This window comes from Podarcis filfolensis (assembly GCF_964270895.1).
Source record: "Podarcis filfolensis genome assembly, chromosome: 9".
NCBI classification, from domain to species: Eukaryota; Metazoa; Chordata; class Lepidosauria; order Squamata; family Lacertidae; genus Podarcis; species Podarcis filfolensis.
The window spans coordinates 33,595,779-33,615,962 of NC_139610.1; the positions used below are offsets into that span (position 1 = coordinate 33,595,779).

Sequence of the window (20,184 nt, forward strand, 5' to 3'; positions counted from 1 at the left end):
CTGAAATGTCAGGCTTATAGAAAATTTGCCCAATTCCAGAAGGAAATAAAAGATCTTCGGTATGTTGTCTGCATCATCACCTGCTCACTAGTCCTGGAAACACACATGCAAGTACTAGAAAGACCAACTAGCTCTGCAAAATGGGTGAGAACCTGCTATGTACTCAAATACATTACAACAAAGACTAGCACATTCAATATGGCATAAACTTTCATAGATCACAGTCTACTTCATTAGATCTATGAAAAATAATCCCAAACTGGCATGTATTTAATGGACTATGTTCACAAAAGCTTTATGCCATCATTAAATTGGTGATGTTTCTATTGTTTTTGCTGCAACAGGCTAACATTGGCTATGCTTAAAGAAATTATTTAAAAAAAATACTTTCATTTGAACAGTAGTACATTTTTGCAATTAATATTCCTGTATGCACTTGAGTTGTTGTTGTTGTTTTGGTCCTCTTTCCTACTTTTGGCAGTACCTCAATTATGACTTTTCCACATTCAGCCTTTGAGCTCCAGTGCCATTACCAACCGTTACAAGGAGTACATGGTGCTAGCATGAGAATACTCTGTGCAATTGGGTTTATCCACATTCAGCGGTTGCTGAACCTGCGTGGAGCTGCTGTCACCACCCAAGAGTTTTTTCAGTGGCTTTTGATGACCCCCACGACATTTGAAATATTACATCGTTACCCTGATTGTTTATGGGTATCATCATATAATTTGATTTAAGATACATGATAGAATTATTGTGACAATAATTCTTATGCAGAATATCAGCACCATAACAATTAAAACATGGTAAAGTTTGGATTAACAATACTATAAATAAAGTTGCCCATTTGACAGGGTTTTAAGGCTCTGGCTTGATGTTTGTTGCTGCCAGGTACAAGCACCCCAAACAGACTTACGGTAAATTAAAATTGGGAGATTCTTGATGTAATTTGACAGGTTTATATTTACAAACTGATTGCTGAAAAATGGGAAACCAGAGGAATTTGATTTGTAGGGTGTATTTCTTTTTTTAAAAAAACCTGTTTGTTTTTGCTTCTCAAAAACAATGAGAAGAAGAAGAAGAGGAGTTTGGATGAGAAAACAGTGTTAACCCTGGAAGATGTTGGAGACCTTCTACGGATGTATTGCCTCAGTGTGGTATTCCTACATCATTTGCCCCTTTCTCAACGATCGCGGGTGAGATTCATCAATGCCTGCTGGAATGAGGAAACTTTGAGATTTATGGAACAGGTAGGCGCTGCAATGACTACTTCCAATATATTATTACAGTAAAGCGTTGGCCACCTTTTATTATTTTATTAACCAGGTAAGAACTAAAGCCAGGTGCTGGATTTGTGGAACATTCTTAAGAAAGTGCTTTTCTGTCGTCAGTTTTTCAGTGTGTATGTCAAATGGTTGGAAGGGCAAAGAGAGAAAATGTAGCCAATCAAATTTGGGTATATGGCATCATCTATGAGGGCAAATGAAGGCCTCAGACTGCCCTTAGGCTGAATGGCGTGGGAGAGGAAACCTGGCAACTTTGCTCATGCCTCTCTCTCCCCACCTTCATGTAAAAGGTAAAGGTAAAGGGACCCCTGACCATTAGGTCCAGTCGTGACCGACTCTGGGGTTGCGACGCTCATCTCGCTTTATTGGCCGAGGGAGCCGGCGTTTGTCCGCAGACAGCTTCTGGGTCATGTGGCCAGCATGACAAAGCCACTTCTGGTGAACCAGAGCAGCACACGGAAACGCCGTTTACCTTCCCGCCGGAGCGGTACCTATTTATCTACTTGCAGTTTGGCGTGCTTTCGAACTGCTAGGTTGGCAGGAGCAGGGACCGAGCAACGGGAGCTCACCCCGTCACGGGGATTCGAACCGCCGACCTTCTGATCGGCAAGTCCTAGGCTCTGTGGTTTAACCCACAGCCACCCGTGTCCCACCTTCATGTAGAAGGCCTCTTTTACTGCCAGATCATTGTCATCTAGCCAAGATCTGGCTGGCTATGCAATGCCCCAATCCTTTATGGCTGTTGATGATCAGGTATGTTTTTAAAAGACATTTTCAAATGATGCAGCTTAGGACCAAATTATGAACTCACTGCTCATTTTTATGGGCATTTGAATGCTATTTGCAAGTGCTTTATGTTTATGAACTGAGACATTTAAGTTTGGGAATAATCCTGGGTATTCATGTGCCATAACAGCTGGGGTGCTGGAATGGATGCCAACCATGCAGTTAGCAAATATATGAGAAACTGCTGTCACTGCTGTGGTCTTGATTCACATTGGGCCCTCTGCTATTTGCAGTAGGTGTGAGGAAAGCTCCCACTTGATTTAGTTTGTAGAGCAAGTAATTGTGGAGAGATGCATAAATGTAGATGCACAGTTTCTCTTAGCATGGTGCTTTGCCTATCATGACTCTCCTTGTTCCCAGCTACCAAGACTTGAATTACCATCGGTCCTCCTGTCCATGGACAAGCTTTCTTGGAAAGGGAGAATGGGGCCTTTGACCAGTTTTATAATATTTAGACACCTGTAGCCATGAAAAATAAATTTAGGTGTTTCAGAAAAAGAACTCCTCTAAAACAATAGTTTTACCCCTCATAGTGTACAGTTAGGCTGGAGAGTTAAATACTGATTAATTGAAAATGTTTTCTTTCCATATTGTGCATTGACGCCATTTGAATAAATGGAACGAACCCTATGTTGTGCGGTTTACTGAGATTTTTTCTTTTCTCCTTTCAGTATAAACTTTGTGAATTTCATGTTCTTCAATGCCTTGCAACTCAGGCCTTGAAGAACGTGGATTTTTCTACACTGCCTGATTTAAGTGATGATCTCCTGTTGAAGAACATTGCATTTTATTATGGACTGGAAAAAGGCCCAGGTACTCCATTCACACCAGTTATTATATTTTTAGGCCCAGAGTTTTCATGATGAAAGCAAGGCCTTCATGGAGTTGCAGACTGTCATTGAGATAGGTGAAGCCTTATCTCACACATCTCTTCTTTTGTCCAGGAGGCAGGGTTTTCATTTTTTATGTTTCCCAATGAGTACAGTGTCATGGGAGATTGACAGTTGTGTAGGCAATTGAAGAGAACAAATATTTACCGTATTTTTCACCCCATAGGACGCACCTAGTTTTTTTTTGGGGGGGAAATAAAGAAAAAAAATTATTTCCCCCCCAGGCACGGGGCTGACGCGGGGGAAGCCCGAGCTTCCCCCGACCCCAGTCCCCAGAACAGCCTGCTATCCACAAGCCTAGGGAGCCTCGCCGGTCTCCCCAGGCTTGCGGACAGCTGTGCGAAGCCTGGTCGTGCTCTTCAGTGCGCCCGAGGCTTCGGAATGTAGAGCTGCGCGGAGCCCGGAAGGGCAGGCAGGTCTGTGCGACCCTCCGGAGGCCGGCGCGGCTTGGCGCTGGGCTCCGGAGAGTCGCGCAGAGCTTCCTGAAGCCTGGAGAGCGAGAGCCTCTCGCTCCCCAGGCTTCAGCGAAAGCCTGTATTCGCCCCATAGGATGCACCCACATTTCCCCTTCATTTTTGGAGGGGAAAAAGTGCGTCCTATAGGGCGAAGAATACGGTACTTTGATAAGATCTCTTCTTTGGGGAACACTAAATCACAGAATTTTCATATTGGACCAGTTTAGATAGCATGAAAAGTGATGGGAATACAGGGCAGCAAGCCTTGGGGTCATGCTCTGGTGCAACCACAAGGAGGAGATCAGAAGCTTTCATTTCCATGTTTTATTAACCACAGTTTAGTGTTACGTCTAAACCCTTAACTGTAGGCATGTGCAGGGGGTATGCCCAGGCACACCAGAATGTTTTTAAAAATCAGGGATCAAGGGAAGTAGACAGAAAGAGATGCAGGGAGATTAGAAAGGCTGGAATGAATCTGCATCTTTGGCCTGCATTTGTCTCTAGAGGCAGTGGTGGGTGATTGACTCCAGCAGCAGCAGAAGTTGTACCTCTATTCCATCCTTTTTCTTCTGCCTGTGTCTGTTTCTGTCTCATGGCCCTGCCTCCCTCTGAACTCTGGTTGTCACTTTTTTTGGAGAGAGACCTATTGGGGAGAGGGGATGCTTTGTGGCACGCTAGTATGGAGAAGAGGAGCCATCCTGCCCTTGGTTCCATTGATCTGCCTTGCCTTTAGTCAACTTGACATGAGTGTTTTCCTCTGCAAGAAAAAAATCTCCTTTTTTGGTGTCTTCACTCTTGTGGTTGTTTTTGCCTCGTTTCCTCTTCCTTGTCCTTATTTGTTGGTATTGTCATTCCTCTTCCTTTTTCTTTCCTTGAAATAAAATCAAATTCTTGGGTGCACACCCTAATGAAATATGCTGTGCACGCCTATGCCCCAACCGGGGCCAATCAAGTGCATTTTTCTCCTGAGTTGGACCAGCAAATGACTTCCTATTGTTTCTTAGTGGATGACCTTGGGTCATTCACAATTTTTCAACGTATAAAAATGGAGATGTCATGCAAACTGCCTTAAGATCTTAGGAAGAAATCAGGATATAAATGCAATAAAAATGTTAAATAATAAGTTGCTGAAGTGTTGTTGCTCTGTCCTCCTGTTTTGGTGGGTGGGTGGCATCTTAGGGACTGTAGAGTATATAGTAGACAGGGATTTCTTCCATTGGCTTTCAGTAGCCTAAGCCATAGAGCCTGTCTGAGAAAGCAATCAGAAGATGAGACACAAATTTTCAAAATTCTTCTCCGTGTTGGGCAAGACACAAATAGTGGGTGGGGATTGGGACAAAGAAAGCTTTTGAGTCTTTAAAAAAAATATCTTAAGGGTAGTGTGTGGAAGAAAAGAGGATCACGTCTTTAGAGATTTCAGTAGTAATTTTGAAATAAAAGTTCTATTTCCAAATACACATTTCTTTGAACTGCTAATTTTCTTACCATTTTTAAATTAGGGTTTGATTTGGATACAGGAGCAAAAATGAATAGGGACTATGAACTTTTGTGGAAACATATCACAGAACTCTCTGGAACATGTGATTTTGGAGCACCTTTTCCTCTACGAAGAACTTCTACAACATTTATTGAGGAAAAATGTTTATCTGGAAAAGGTAACAACCTTCTGGGATTCGTTTAGTTTTTAAAGCAGACTCCGAATGGCCACCTATCAAAGGATGCTGTAACCTCAGGTTTCCTAAATCAGCAGGGTTTGGGCTCTTCCAACTCTTAGGATTACCACATAATATAATTCTAATTCTATATATTACATACTGTGGGATGTTGATAATAATATGATAAGTAAAGCGTCATATAACAATGCAGTCATTATAATTTTGGCATGCAATAATTATTGTAAACATTGATAAATATGATTTCCCATAATAATGCAGTGAGTAGTGTATTCTTTTTCTTTTTTACCCACATACTAGGGACCAGTCACAGTTTGCATTTATGATTGTATTTCTTGCAATTTTATATATTTTTTTTACCTTCCTACAGCAGTGCATGTTTATATTACACTAAAATGTTTCCAGCACTTTTCCACACACACACACACACACACACACACACACACACTATTACGTACATACACACACATACACATATACACACAGTATTACTTGAATTCATACTTTTCACTTCTTGCTGTAGTAATCTTCTCAACAACAATGATTTTATTTTTGGTAAAGACAAGGAATCGAAGAGGATGTTTCCTAAACCTGGACTTATACCAGTGATGAATACCATAGTGGATGGATTTGCTGGGAGTATTTTAACTGAACTGCCATTTTTAAAAACGTATGTATCTCTTTAGTTTCTTGGATATTCAAGAATGGACATATATTTATTTAACAATGCTCATATACCAAGGAATTTGGCCTGGTAAAAGGGAGGGCCAAAGGGCCAAATAGGAAGTTCTGGAGGGCCACATTTGGTTTTCCATGCCGAAGGCTCCCTAACCCTGAAATACATAGGGATCTGGCTTTGATAGAATATCTACACAATGAATGTTTTTTATTATTTAATCATTACTAAATAATGCCACATATGCAATATTTTTATTTCTTAGTGATGATCCTGTTGTTACCTCACTTAAAAAACAAAAAGAATTCGATGAACTCCTGCACTGGCATTCCGGAAAGCCACTCAGTGATGATTATGACAGGACAAGTGAAGGATTTTGGGGTAAATACAAGAAAACTGCTGCAACCAAGTCCCCGGACAACTACAGTACAGTGGAACCTCGGAAGCCAAACGTCTCGGAAGCTGAACATTTCAGCTCCTGAACTCTGACAAACCAGAAGTAAATGCCTCCATTTTTTAACGTGCCTCGGAAGCTGAACACTTCTGAGGCACGTTTCTCTTTTTTCTCAATGGGGCTTCCTGACTGCCTCGGTTTTTGAATGTTTCGGAAGCTGGACGGGCTTCCGGAATGCATTAAGTTCAACATCCGAGGTTCCACTGTACTCACACTTAAGTTGTCCAAGAAATGGCTACTCTTAAGAAAATAGACATGAATGTGCATAGGAAAAATCATCTGGGTGTCTACTCTTTAATGTTAAAGTTTTGCCTTATAGAGTTAAGTATATAGTTCCAAAGTTAAAATTCCATGTTTCTGAAGGAGAGAACCTTCCGTGTGCCCAACCATCACGATCCTATGTAATCACTGTGGTTATGTTGTTGCTGTGGATTCTGCAGTCTGGCCTATTTATCACTTTTTTTTACCAGCCAACAAATTTCTGGTAACTAAAGATGGGTTCCTCACTGGTGATGTGTTCCAGATGATGCTACATCCCATGTATTCCAGTGCCCAGTAGAATTGACTCTAGCCATGCAGAATCTAGTTCTAGTTGTGAGCAGAGACATTCCTGCTTTTCTGTGCCAAACTGAAAATGGCATTGCAGTAGTGGGTGCTACTCCTTTCTTGCCTTCAGGGAGTAGAATTGGGAAAATGTGTGTAGCTGCCCTGACCCATCTATTAGGAAAAGCAGCTAGACAGGAAAACATAGACAATGAATTAAAGAGTAATTGGAGTAAGGAGACAGTGGCTTAGAGTCACAAAGGAGGTGGGCATCTCCTTGAAGTCTGGTTTCTGATCACTGAAGTGCCATTTAGGGAAGATGGTGATGTTAAAGGGCACTGTGATGCATTTGTGTGTCTTGAAGGAGAAAAGAAAGACCCATGGGCCTTACGACAGAATCAAAAACTGCAAACCTTTCAACGATTTTATGGGGAATCCCTAGAAGGCACAATTTCGAAGAAAATTGCTCCTCAGCCAGATTCTCCAAAGAAGGCTTCTTCTTATGCTACAAAAAGCAAGAAAGTCCAAGTAAGAGCCAGAGCTCTCTTTTCTTTGTTTTTCTTTATGCCTCATCACCCACATAATCACCTCAACAGGAAGCTAGCCTGGCTTATATTTTAACATCTGCTGGATCCAAGGGTTTGGAGGGTCTCTGCATACAGCCTACTTCCCTCCACTCTGTTGCATTTCTTGGGGGTGGGTGGTGGGAGGAGAATTACATGCATGCATAAACACATTATGGAACTGGGATCCTACCAAGAGCTGAAATGTAATGAGAGTTATTGATTTGCCGTTAACTCCTTTTGTCCACAGAAGACAAAAGCAGAAATTATTATTGAGGAGAACCAGAAAAGGAAAAGAGCAGAAGAAGAGAGAAAAGAAGAGCGTCGCTGGAGTGCCCTTTCAGTGACTATTGAAAACAACATTAAAGAAAATATGGCCTCTGGAATTAAGAATCTAGAAGTCTTTCTGGGAAAATGTCAAAGTGCATCTGTGAAATGTAGTGCTGAAATGGCAGCACTGAATGTTTGCTTTGGTTTGTGGACAGAACATTGCAAAGCAGCAGGTATGAGGGTGCATGAAGTGGCTATTGCTTTTGGCAACACTGGTCAGACATATAGAAAGATATGTGTGTGAGAGAGAATGATAACCTCTTTTCTCCTTGTGTCAATATAATTCTGAGGCCTTTCTCAAGGCCTGATATATTTAGATCATGAGATATCTGAAAGCTCAGATTTCCCATATTAGGTGGATTTCCCTTCCCTTTGTGCATGGAAAGTTCATTTTGGTTGCTCTGTGTATAACCACTACTTCCAAACCCAAGGAATCAATTTCCCATTAAACGTTAATTTTTTTTAATTATTATTTTACCTTCCCCATATTGCTCAGAGAAGATTTTCATAGGACTGCAAGTAGAACTCAATTCTACCGCACAATTCTACTCCAGGTCAGATGAGCAGGTGCAGAAATCCCTGTGCAGACTTTCCCCATAAAATATTTAGTCAGGGAAGAGAAAGCACATTCTGAGAGACTGAGGTAGGGTTGCATCTGTACCTCTGTCCTGTACGCAGCTTGGTGCTCATGAGATCAGGCAAATGCAGATACAGGCCAGTGATTTCTACAAGGTCTACCCTAAACTGGCTGCTGTGATGTCGCAGAAGCCCAAATAGGTATTAAACATAGAGATCTATGGATAAAGGGCGGTATACAAATTTTAATAATCATCATAATAATATGGATGAGGTGGGGCAGATTTGAAAGGAGGCCTGACTGCAGCACTTAATTTAGAATAGAGTTTACAAGGGACCTTGCTTTTGTGCAAGGTTTCAGGCTAGCGTGTGAAGAAAAACAGTAACACATGGCTCCTCTCACTACTGGAGAACTATAGACAAGATCAAACCCCCGGTTTCCAGGTTCCTTCTACATCTGATAGGTTTCCCACATGACATGGGTTCCATGAACATGGGGTTCTTCCAAAATGATTACTTTTGAGAAAAACTTGGGGGAAACGTGCCATTTATCACCTGATTACTCAGATGAATTGCCTTACAAATTATAACTAATGAATGGATTTGATCACCATGTCTGGTGAATTTTAGTGAGTTTGCTTTTTTACTTCTCAAGGTGAAACTGAGAAAAAATTTAATATAGCAGCTGAAGTGATGAGAAGAATCCACTCACTGATTGAAAATTATGACCATAAGGATTTATTGAAGGAGACAGATTTCCACCAGATTGCAAAATGCCTCTGGTACTTTGGATTTGACAACTTGGCAACTTCTTTAAAATATATCAAGGTAACTGTGTAATTATGGAACACTTGCATGCAAACGCAAAGGTACTTGACTTAGATTTTCTTGAGCAAGTTGCCCTATTTGTAAAGTATAGGCTGCAGCTTTTTCTGGAACTGTATAAATACTTGTTTGAGCCACTGCTGTTATAGTGACCTTATCAGAAGTGAACTGTGCGTTAGCTCACTTTATGCTAAGATATATTTAATTAGATACACTATTTCTACTTGATTCATACTATTTGCTCTTGGGGGAAAAGCCCAGTCATTTTAAAACATGCTGCCAAACTGAAATATCTAAATGCTTGTAGGTATCTGAACAAGAGAGAAAGGAACTTAAGCAAAAGCATGCAAAATATGCTGTTGGCATGGGGTCCTCTCGGTTTCAGCTACAGTACATGGGCCACTATCTTATGCGAGACGAAAGAAAAGATCCTGATCCCAGAGTGCAACACTTCATTCCAGATTCATGGCAGGTATTATTAACAATATGCTGTGAAGTTAATTTTCCTATTTTTGTAGAGAAAGTATACGTAAGGTGTTGCCTTTTTGGCAGCTGGTGTGGCAGAGGAATATGTTCATCCATCCATCCACCCCTCCCCCAAGTTGTTATTTGACCTACTGGGGAAAACATACCATAAAGTTTGCTGGTGTAAGAAAACATCAACAACAACATCGCCATTTTGTTATTTAAATGCCACCTATCTGACTGGGTTTCTCCAGCCATTCTGGGCAGCTCCCAACAAAATATTAAAAACACAATAAAACATCAAAGATTTTTAAAAAACTTAGCTATTTCATATATTTTCTAAAAGTCAAACCATTGTTTATTTACTGGACATTGATGGGAGGGTGTTCCACAGGACGGGTGCCACTACTGAGAAGGCCCTCTGCCTCGTTCCCTATAACCTCACATTGAAGGAACCGCCAGAAGGCCCTCAGAGCTGGATCTCAGGGATGAACTTTGGGAGTGGAGATTCTCCTTCAGGTATATGGGGCTGAGACATCTGTACATGTCGTCTTCCGGAGGTTGTTGGACTACAACTACCATCAATTCCAGTGTAGTGTAGTTCAAGAAGAAATCGAGGTCCACAAATTTCCCATCCCTCACCTATGCCTTTGTTTCTGGCGTGATATTGTGCAGGCACAGCAACAGATATTTTGCGTTATGGACATTTATCTGTGCAGCTTTGGCATATGTTTATGTCTTTATCCAGACACGTTTATATATTAAAGTGAAGCTGCTAAATATTCATGGAAGTCAATTATATGAACAAGATAATCATTGACAAGCATTCACACCACTGTTTATTTATAGAGAGAACTTCTTGACATTGTCGATAATAATGAATCTGCAGTAATTGTTGCTCCGACATCATCAGGAAAAACATATGCCTCTTACTATTGCATGGAGAAAATCTTGAGAGACAGTGATGAAAGTGTGGTTGTGTATGTTGCTCCTACAAAGGTAGGTAATAGCTTTGAACTTCTTCACAAAAAGTATGTGTCATACACACAATCTGCAATAAAACATGTCATTGTTTGGGTTCTGGTCATAGAGGGATCAAATATAAGGATCAAAAACACCAAATGCAGGTTGAAAACTCTGCTTCCTCGCTTTCCTTCATTTTCCTTATATAGAACCCCGGCACCCCTACAATGAACAGGAAGCTGTAGCTTTAAAAGCCCTAGCATACATGCTGTAAGCTGATCCATGCAACTAAGAGTTACAGGCTTAACCTATGGTCACATTTCAAAGAGAAGAGAAATGCACCATGGTTGTATCCAATCCATCCCAAGGGGTGCATAAAAATGTGGCAGGAATTGGGAGAAGTCATCTTAATTTTTGAATAAATGGGACGCAGATTACCCATGCCAGGTCACGATCCTGTATAGGTTTCCAACATGTTTGTAGCTGTGTCTAAACAATGAGGGTGATTAAGAATCAGGGAGGCTGTTCTCTTCCCCATGATGCCCATCTTTTACCCAAAACTCTATGCCTTTATGTGGGTACAATTCTACCAGTGGAACAACTTAGGCTCTGGAGCCCTTTCGCAATGCGTACAGGAATTTATCCCTGTGTATTTTTGACAGGAGCCTCCCTCCACTTCTTCCTAATGCTACTCAGCTGGTGAAAGTGTAGCAAGTAAAGGATTGCGCTCATCTTTAAGTTAAATTGCAGTTAATAGTTTAAAGATTTGGCTGTATTTTTTTTCTGTATATAACAGTTGTTTGCTGCCCTAGGCTCCTTTGGGAGGAAGGGCAGGATACTATTTTAATTAACAGCAACAATGTGCATTGTTTATTTGTATCTAATAATTTATAACCTGCTTCTGTTTATGAGGATACAGTCGTACTTTGGCAGTCGAACGAAATCTGTTCCAGAAGTTCGTTCGACTTCCAAAACATTCGAAAACCCAGTCGTGGCTTCTGGTTGGCTGCAGGAAGCTCCTGCAGCCAATCAGAAGCCACTGAAGCCCAGTCGGACGTTCGGGTTCCAAAAGAACGTTTGCAAACTAGAACAATCACTTCCAGGTTTGCGGCGTTTGGGAGCCAAAACGGCCGAGTTCCAGGGTGTTCAGGATCCAAGGTACGCCTGTACTCAAAATGGGATTGGTCTAGTCTTTTCCAAAGAAATGAGCAGACTACTCCTGATGCTTTGAATGTTCTCACAGAAAGAAGTGTGTTATGAAGCCTTCCTTTGATAAACCGCATCTTACCTTGCCTTCCCAATGTGCTGCTTTTAGGCTCTCGTTAATCAAGTGTCTGCAACCATTTTTAATCGATTTGATAAAGCACTTCCATCTGGTGTTGCCTTATGTGGTGTTTTCACTCGAGAATATCGTCATGATGCCTTGAATAGCCAGGTAAGTCATATGTGGCTATTACTGATTTTGCTAGCCAAGGCACTTATTCAGCTAATGCTTTTAGTTAGGTTAAAGCTCCTGGGAAGTGTATGTAAAACAGTTGAATGGGGAAAGAAATAAAAAGGAAAGTAGATGGGAAGGAAACTATAACTGGATAAAAAGGCAATGCTCTATCAGTATTTGCAAAGGCAAGGTTTTCCTTATTACAAATGTATTTATTTATTAAATTTATATCCTACCCTTCTAAAGGAGCATTGGGTTAAAAGTTAAAATACTGCCATTTAAAATAAACATTTAAAAGCAGTTATTATATAACACCCTCACAATTATGAATGTCATATATTATTATTATTATTAATTTATATCCCTCCCATCTGGCTGGCTTTTCCCAGCCACTCTGGGTGGCTTACAACATATGAAACACAACAAAACCCTGAACATTAAAAAACAAGATATCCTATACAAGCAACAAACCAACCAATAAATCAATAAAAACCACCACCACCACCAACAGCAACAACCCCAACTAAACATTTAATCAACACCAATCCAACAAAAATGGAGGAAGCAAAATTAGAACTGTTTAAAACATTTTAAAGCATTTTAGCCAATTGCCCCAACCCAAGAGTTGTTCCACCAATGTCCCAGGAGCCTCTTTCAACTGTCCAGGGTGAGTGTAGGTCCCTCCCCCTAGGCCAGGTGGAAATGGGCCCTGCAGCAGGGAGCAGGTCTTCCTTTCAGCACTCAGGCAGTTGCCATGACCAGTATCTCTCAGCCATCCAATGCTGAATTAGGAAAATTAATTTTCATTACACAGACAAATAATTATACATGGTAAGTCATTGTTTCCATCAGACAGCATGGCCAATGGACAGGGATGATGGACATTGTAGTCCAACAACATTTGGAGGGTACCAGCTTGCCCATCACTGCCATAGGGTTGCAGTGCAATCCTGTCCACATTTACTCATCACCCAGTCCCACTATATTCATTGAGGATTACATAAAGGATTGGCACAATATTGTTGACCAGATAATAGGGCTGTTGACCTTAGGTAATGTTGGAAGCCCTGTTACACTGATGTACGTGGCAATGTGCTTCTGTCGGAGGATTTAGGTTGGAAGAACATTGACTGAGTGTTCTTTTTCTAGAAATACCTACGCTTCTACACTGTTCTTTTCATCAAAAAATCTAGTCATATCGATATCACTGGTATTTAGTTGCTTTTCCAAAAGTGTTCATGTTGCTTTAAACCTGTTATTAGCTGGGATGTTTCTACAAGTCCATCAATGTTTTGTTTCAGATACTGGTAACAGTCCCTCAGTGTTTAGAAATCCTTCTTCTGTCACCTCATCGTCAAGAATGGGCCAAGAAGATACGATACGTAATATTTGATGAGGTAGGTATGCATTCTTTTTGGCAGAATTAATGAAGTATCTATAGCCTTTGACAGAAAGGCCTGTCATGCTATGCTCTAGCATGACCAAGAACCCATGGCTTGTGTAGCAGAGAGGAGTTAGACACCAGTAACACTGCTGCTGACCAGTGGGGGTGCTGAGAAGATCAGGCCAATGCAGTTACACCAGCAGGATCACCGACCTCTACCAATAGCATAAGATTCAGCTTTGAAGATTTACAATTGAGGAGGTACTACTGTGCAGATAGGACTATGGCTCTGTGGGTGAAAGGAAATGGGCTGCACTCTGATGTGTCTCAGAAAGGACTAAATTGCCATCAGGAACAGAGTTATCCTGTATTGTATGAACTGATGAGCGTATTCCTTTATATTATTTTGTATAAATTGGCAGTTGCCATTCACTGTTACAGGTGTTGGGTACATAGGTGTGGTGATGGATAAACTTGATGTACAGTCACCCTAAACCCGAATGTGGTGCTTTAGAGGAATGCAGTGATATTTTGGAAGCATGCCATACAACTATTCTGTACTAAAAAGAATAAAAACATGTCCACATTACATAACATTAATATATTAGGCCTGTTTTTTTCTTCTTCAGGTCCATTGTCTTGGAGGTGAAATTGGAGCAGAAGTTTGGGAGCATCTTCTGGTTATGATTCGATGTCCATTTTTGGCTCTCTCTGCAACCATAAGCAACCCCAAACATCTTGCTGAGTAAGATGGGTGAAAATTCTGAATGAAACATACTTTAAAAGTGTTGTATCAACTAGATTAGGGCTGCGTCCAAAACTGCAGCTTACTGTGCAGATCATCGTGTGAAAGCTTGCAGGTCTCCATACGTCAAGGATAATGTGGAACCTCTGGATTGCTGCTTTTTTGACAAATCAATAAATAAGCACAAGTACGGTAATAATGTTTAGCATTTATAGAGAATGTTTTCAAGTGTTCTAACCACTTCTTAGTAAACCTTATAGCAGTTCTATGAGGTAAGTAAAGGTAAAGGGACCCCTGACCATTAGGTCCAGTCGTGACTGACTCTGGGGTTGCAGCGCTCATCTCGCTTTATTGGCCGAGGGAGTCGGCGTACAGCTTCCGGGTCATGTGGCCAGCATGACTAAGCCGCTTCTTGTGAACCAGAGTAGTGCACAGAAATGCCGTTTACCTTCCTGTTGGAGCGGTACCTATTTATCTACTTGCACTTTGACGTGCTTTCAAACTGCTAGGTTGATAGGAGCAGGGACTGAGCAACGGGAGCTCACCCTGTCGCAAGGATTTGAACCACCAACCTTCTGATCCCAGGCTCTGTGGGTTAACCCACAGTGCCACACGCGTCCCATCATTCTGTGAGGTAGTACAGTGCTATTCAGATAGTAAACCAAACCTGAAAAAATGTGTTTTTCAAGGAACAGCTTGCAAGCTTGCAGCCAAGGTGAGATCTGAATCAAGCTCTTTCATGAACACATCTCTCTATCTTAAGTGCAATGCTACATCAACTCTCATGGGCTAGTTACACACATGTAAGAATCATGGAGAGGAACATCAAAGGACACCTAATCCACCGACATGGCTGACTTTTTCATTAGCAGCAATGGTGTTGTGTAATGCTCTCCCTGCTGAAATATGAGATGCTCCATGAGTAGAGGCATTCTGCTTGCTCTTGATAACACATCTGTTTAGGAAATCATTTCCTTGAACTTAGAACTTTCTGATCTAATTACTGAAACTCTTTTTTTAAAAAAAAACTTTTAATTGCTATGCTTTTAAATTGGTTTGTTTAATTGCATATTTTAACTATGGATGTTTTTGATGCGTGGTGGAATTATTTTATTGTGTATTTTAATTGTGCATGGATTTGATTGATTTTATACTTGTAAACTGCTTAGAAGCCATTTTGGCATGTCAACCTAATCATCATCTTCATCTGTTGTCAGGAAGGCAGCTCTGTGGCTCTGTGTGGGCTGCCACTGAGATAGATAGAGCCCAAAGACTTGTGTTTATACTGGGAATGTAATTCTTCTCCTCCTTCCTAACAGATGGCTACAATCAGTAAAAAGATACTGGCAACATACTGAAGCTGTAATAGCGCGGAATTCTAGCTGTTCCACTTCTGTTAAGAAAGGAGTTAAAGTGAAGCAGAGTGTCAGAACACAGAAAACATCATACAAAGTTAAGTTAGGTATGTACCCAAAATCAAAACTTTTACAATAGTAGAGAGATTACTTTTTTCTGTTTGTCTTCTTAAATCTTGAATGAGTTTCAAAAATCCACATCAGGTTGACCCTGAAGTTTAAAGCGCCTTGTGTTGGGCTTTATAACCTAAATATTACCAGATCACTTATTTCAGATTATTCTGCTTCCAGTGGTATATGAAGAGAGATACAATGATTTAGAAAAGTATGTATGTTCCCTGAACAATGATGACTTCACTATCCATCACTATCATCCCTGTGCTGCATTAACTGTGGATCATGTAAGTTTAAGATCACATGGGGATATTATGGAGAAACAGCTTAACCACTGAAATTTGTAACATGCTACTCAGCGCTTGCTTATTTATTTGGCATTGCAGATTGAGAGGTACGGCTTTCCCTTGGACCTTTCTCTTTCTCCCCGAGAAGCTGTCATATTGTATGACATTATGGTAAAGGCAAGGACAGACTGGCCAAGGGCGAATGTAAGTACATCCTATTTACAGATATATGTTTATCTTCAAATATACAGAGCAATTGTTACCTATATAAAAAAAGAAGATACTATTTTACTTATTTGAGAACACAGTTGTGGTCACTATTTCCCCCTTGATCTTTGATGTCAAGGAACTGGATCCTGAGCAGTTTTTTAAGGACAAAATGGTCATCACAAAGGCTGATGCAAGAACTTATGAGAAACAGCTGAAAGAAGAACTAGAAATGTGGATTAAACATGGTTTCAGTAAGGAGGTATTTATTATTTCCATCTCTCTACCTGGTCATCATCCTTCTTTTTATTTTCTAAAGGCCTTAGATATTCTCTAATATTTTCAGTCTATTACTTGGCTGTGTCAGGAAGTCGGACTAGGCAGAGGAGGAATGGTGGAGACCGCCACCCCAGTTTTAGTTTTGCACTTTAGAAAGCATTGGGAAACTGCAGCTAAGCAAAGATCATTATTCAAAAAAAAAAATGGTGCAGAGAATAATAGAACTCAAATTGAAACACTATTAACCTTGTTCTGTACTTTCTTGTGCCATTATTCATTGCTGCTTACCCAAAAAAAATCATCCAGAAATGGAAAGGAAATTTTTTCATTGCTGTTACCCTTTTTAACCCCTAGGCAAACAGAGGGCTGCAGCTGCTCAAACCTCAATCTACTTTTTCTTCTGAAGCTGCGATGAGAAAACACTTTCCTCATTTTGTTGACAAGCTAAAACGGATGGATAAATTGCCTGCACTATTTTTCCTGTAAGTAAGACAATGGAGGTATATATGTCTGTCTTGTACAGGTAATTGACACATAACCAATGAAGTGGATAATTCGAATTTGGAATTGGGGCAGGGAACAACAATAAACAAAAACGACTATTGGTCAGGCAGCAATTATTTTAATCTTCATAATGAAAGTTCTTCCCTCTAAGATACAGACTATTATAAAGTCTCTTTAAAATGCTGTTTCAGATGAAGCAGTTCTGTAACTGTTTTTTTTTTTTTGAGAGGATTATTTATAATCACTTTCCTTGTCTGCCTTTGCCAATCACTGCATTTTGAATTCGTTAGCATAGGAAAGAGCGTATCTACAGTGAATGGAAATCCTCCTGAATGCATTTATCACTTTTGGTTCTCTGGGTCCACTAATCAGCTCAACATTGGCCTTGCCTAGGTGATGCAAATATGTAAATAGTCTTACACTGAGTGTGGAGTGGGATAACACATGTCACACATTCACCGATTGGGCCTTCCACACAGAGGCTACACACGAATAAGATGTATACAGTGGTACCTCGGGTTACATACGCTTCAGGTTACATACGCTTCAGGTTACAGACTCCGCTAACCCAGAAATAGTGCTTCAGGTTAAGAACTTTGCTTCAGGATGAGAACAGAAATCGTGCTGTGGCAGCGCGGCGGCAGCAGGAGGCCCCATTAGCTAAAGTGGTGCTTCAGGTTAAGAACAGTTTCAGGTTAAGTGCAGACCTCCAGAACGAATTAAGTACTTAACCTGAAGTACCACTGTACACCATAAGCAGTGTCAGAGTTGGGGACGAGCAGCATGTCCATACAAACAGTAGAGGATCAAACAGAATGCTTGTAGGCCCCTGTTGGGTGGGATAAAGACAGAAACCAAAGAAGTGTGCCTCTTCCCCCCAAAACCTGGTAAGCTAATGGCTTGGTTACCTTCACAGTTTCTACCCTTTCCCCCGGGGCAGCCAGCACTGTAGGTGGTATCTTGTTGGCAGTATCGTCAGAGCTGTAGTGCTGCCACTTACTGGAATGATAAGGGTGGCAGTGAGGTCAGGGATAGGTGGGGGAACCTGCAGGAGTGCTGTGCCAGCTTGTGCACCAACACAGCTCTGACCTCACGGCCTCCCTGCCTCATCCCGGGAAGCAACAGCAACTCCAGTGTTGAAAAGGGTGTGCAAGTCAAAGAGCCCACGGCAGCCCATTAGAGTAATTCAGAAGCTCCAAGACAACAATGCCCATTTACACCACAAAGAACTCATAACCCACTTACTTTCAGCAGCCAGAAACACCATAACCAGACACTGGAGAGACCTGTCAGGAGTAAGCATGGACCAATGGTACCAAATAGTATGGGAAACAGCCCTACTAGAAAAATTAACCAATAAACTGAAACTGACACGGGGACAAACAGAAGAAGACGCTTTTACCCTGGTATGGCTCCCCTTTATCACATACACAGCCCAACAAGACGACAATAATCCACCAACAGCATACGAATCAATATGGCTAACCTGATCCAAAACACCCACCCACCCCACTCACACACGAAAACAAAGTTTACCATAGCCAATCACAAACAACCATACTCTAGGCTAACTCCAGCCTCTCTCACCACCAAAGAAACACCAATGAACATCAGAGAACCTGCACGAGCAGCGCTGACACCAAACCCTGCATACATTAAGCAAAATAGAAACAACGCCACCCTACCCCACACTCACCCTCACCCCCACCCCCACCCATCTTCCCCCCTCCACCCCTTATTTCCCCCTACTGTCTCAACAAATGGAACTGATTTGTAAAAAAAAAATACGAGAGACATTACACATACTTCTGTAAAACAAGAAAATCTTTAATTAAAAAAGAAAAGAGTAATTCAGTAGCAAGTTCCCAAGCAGCATTCTCCCTCTGGATTTTATGCACATGAAAATTTAGAACCTGTAGTTAATTCACTAAATGATAAAGGTGAGATTTTATTTTTGAATCTAGTAACAGCCCTAATTATTAATAGGTATTCATTTGCATGCAAGTTCATAGGCATTACTTATTCACAGTAGACCTATGGAAGCTACAAGGTACTAAAGCTTACCTAAACATATTCTAGCCTATTGAGGCTTTTTGGGAGAAAATACAATATAAGACTCCAATCCTATTCCCACTTATGTGGGTAAATGCCCCATTCAACTCGGTGGGACTTATTTTGGAATAGTCGTGTATATAATCTTATGGTAAGGGATCTAATTAGCAGCAAATAACTAGTTGGAACACCTCTTTTTAAAGATTCAATATTAAAGAAGTGGAACGTTTGGCTCACAATGTCTGCGAATTCTTAAAAGAGAAGCAAAGTAAAAAGCCCATCCGAGCTTCTGGAAAAGAAGAATGGCTAACAAAAAAATGTAAAAAGAGAGAAAAATATTTAATGGCGCAAAATGAGTAAGTGCTATAAACCTTTTTTTCTTTTTCCAAAATTTACTTTTATCGCATAAAAAGCTGTATTTGAATACATCACATCAAATAAGTATACTCATTTTAGATACAATTGTTATCTTTATAAAACAAATTAAGACAGACCCCCATTTTCAAAAGGATTATTAACCCCTTTTATTATCTTGCGTCCTTGAACTAAGTTTGATAATAATTTCGTAATTGTGGCAAGCAACATCCACCAATTTGCAGGTGGCATCTCTCTGCTTTTCAGCTGTGATCGATCACAGGTAAGCTTGTCCTTTCCATATCATTGGGCAAATATCTCTTTTTTAAAAGGCAGATAAGATACAGAAAGCATTTAATAATTGAGTTTCTGTTCCCATATTTTCATATTTTCATAAGATTTCAATGTTTCATGTTGAAATAATAATGTCATGATTTCACCAACTGCCCTTACCTGCATTCAATCCCCCCCCATGGCCGAAAAGCCAAAAAAAACCCCACTGGGAGCAAAGTGGAGGCCCCGCAAGGCGGCCCTGCACCCCCCTGCCCATTGTGCCCTCCCCAGTAAAGGAACTGGGTGATGCTGCTGAGTCCCTATGTGGATCAAGCAGTGAAGGATGGCGGGGGGGAGAGAAGGCCACCCAAGGCGGCGCGGCTCCTGGCTAAATTAAGCAGATGAGGGGAAATTAAACTAAAAGGATGAGGGAAGAGACGAGGATGGGGCCCAACATACTCATTGTTCTGTCCCATGACGAGGATGGAAATCTTCCCCTCCCTGAAGCTCTGAAGCCAACCACATGGTTGCTGCTGGCTCTGCCTCCTATTTAATCTTCCCCTCCCTGAAGCTCTGAAGCCAACCACATGGTTGCTGCTGGCTCTGCCTCCTATTTAAGCAATTGGCCCCGCCTCCCTGCAGGGCTGATTGGTTAACTGAGGTTTGGCGGGAACCTTCAAGGACTAAGACAGGGAGGCGGGCCAGCC

At 41.1% G+C, this 20,184-nt stretch overlaps 1 protein-coding gene across 1 annotated transcript in view; it reads left to right on the forward strand.

The window, feature by feature from the left end:
- The window catches only part of LOC310770388 (putative ATP-dependent RNA helicase DDX60), a 51,184-nt gene that overhangs the window by 10,982 nt on the left and 20,018 nt on the right, over nucleotides 1–20,184 (forward strand). The window contains exons 6-25 of the mRNA XM_083630977.1: nucleotides 13–144; nucleotides 1,065–1,250; nucleotides 2,744–2,885; nucleotides 4,917–5,072; nucleotides 5,652–5,760; nucleotides 6,032–6,147; nucleotides 7,128–7,291; nucleotides 7,577–7,829; nucleotides 8,888–9,060; nucleotides 9,365–9,529; nucleotides 10,372–10,521; nucleotides 11,801–11,920; nucleotides 13,225–13,320; nucleotides 13,937–14,052; nucleotides 15,372–15,514; nucleotides 15,699–15,808; nucleotides 15,908–16,012; nucleotides 16,155–16,277; nucleotides 16,649–16,776; nucleotides 19,054–19,206. Of these exons, the coding sequence (XP_083487103.1) occupies nucleotides 13–144; nucleotides 1,065–1,250; nucleotides 2,744–2,885; nucleotides 4,917–5,072; nucleotides 5,652–5,760; nucleotides 6,032–6,147; nucleotides 7,128–7,291; nucleotides 7,577–7,829; nucleotides 8,888–9,060; nucleotides 9,365–9,529; nucleotides 10,372–10,521; nucleotides 11,801–11,920; nucleotides 13,225–13,320; nucleotides 13,937–14,052; nucleotides 15,372–15,514; nucleotides 15,699–15,808; nucleotides 15,908–16,012; nucleotides 16,155–16,277; nucleotides 16,649–16,776; nucleotides 19,054–19,206 (2,840 nt within the window). The remainder of the gene's footprint in view (nucleotides 1–12; nucleotides 145–1,064; nucleotides 1,251–2,743; nucleotides 2,886–4,916; nucleotides 5,073–5,651; nucleotides 5,761–6,031; nucleotides 6,148–7,127; nucleotides 7,292–7,576; nucleotides 7,830–8,887; nucleotides 9,061–9,364; nucleotides 9,530–10,371; nucleotides 10,522–11,800; nucleotides 11,921–13,224; nucleotides 13,321–13,936; nucleotides 14,053–15,371; nucleotides 15,515–15,698; nucleotides 15,809–15,907; nucleotides 16,013–16,154; nucleotides 16,278–16,648; nucleotides 16,777–19,053; nucleotides 19,207–20,184) is intronic.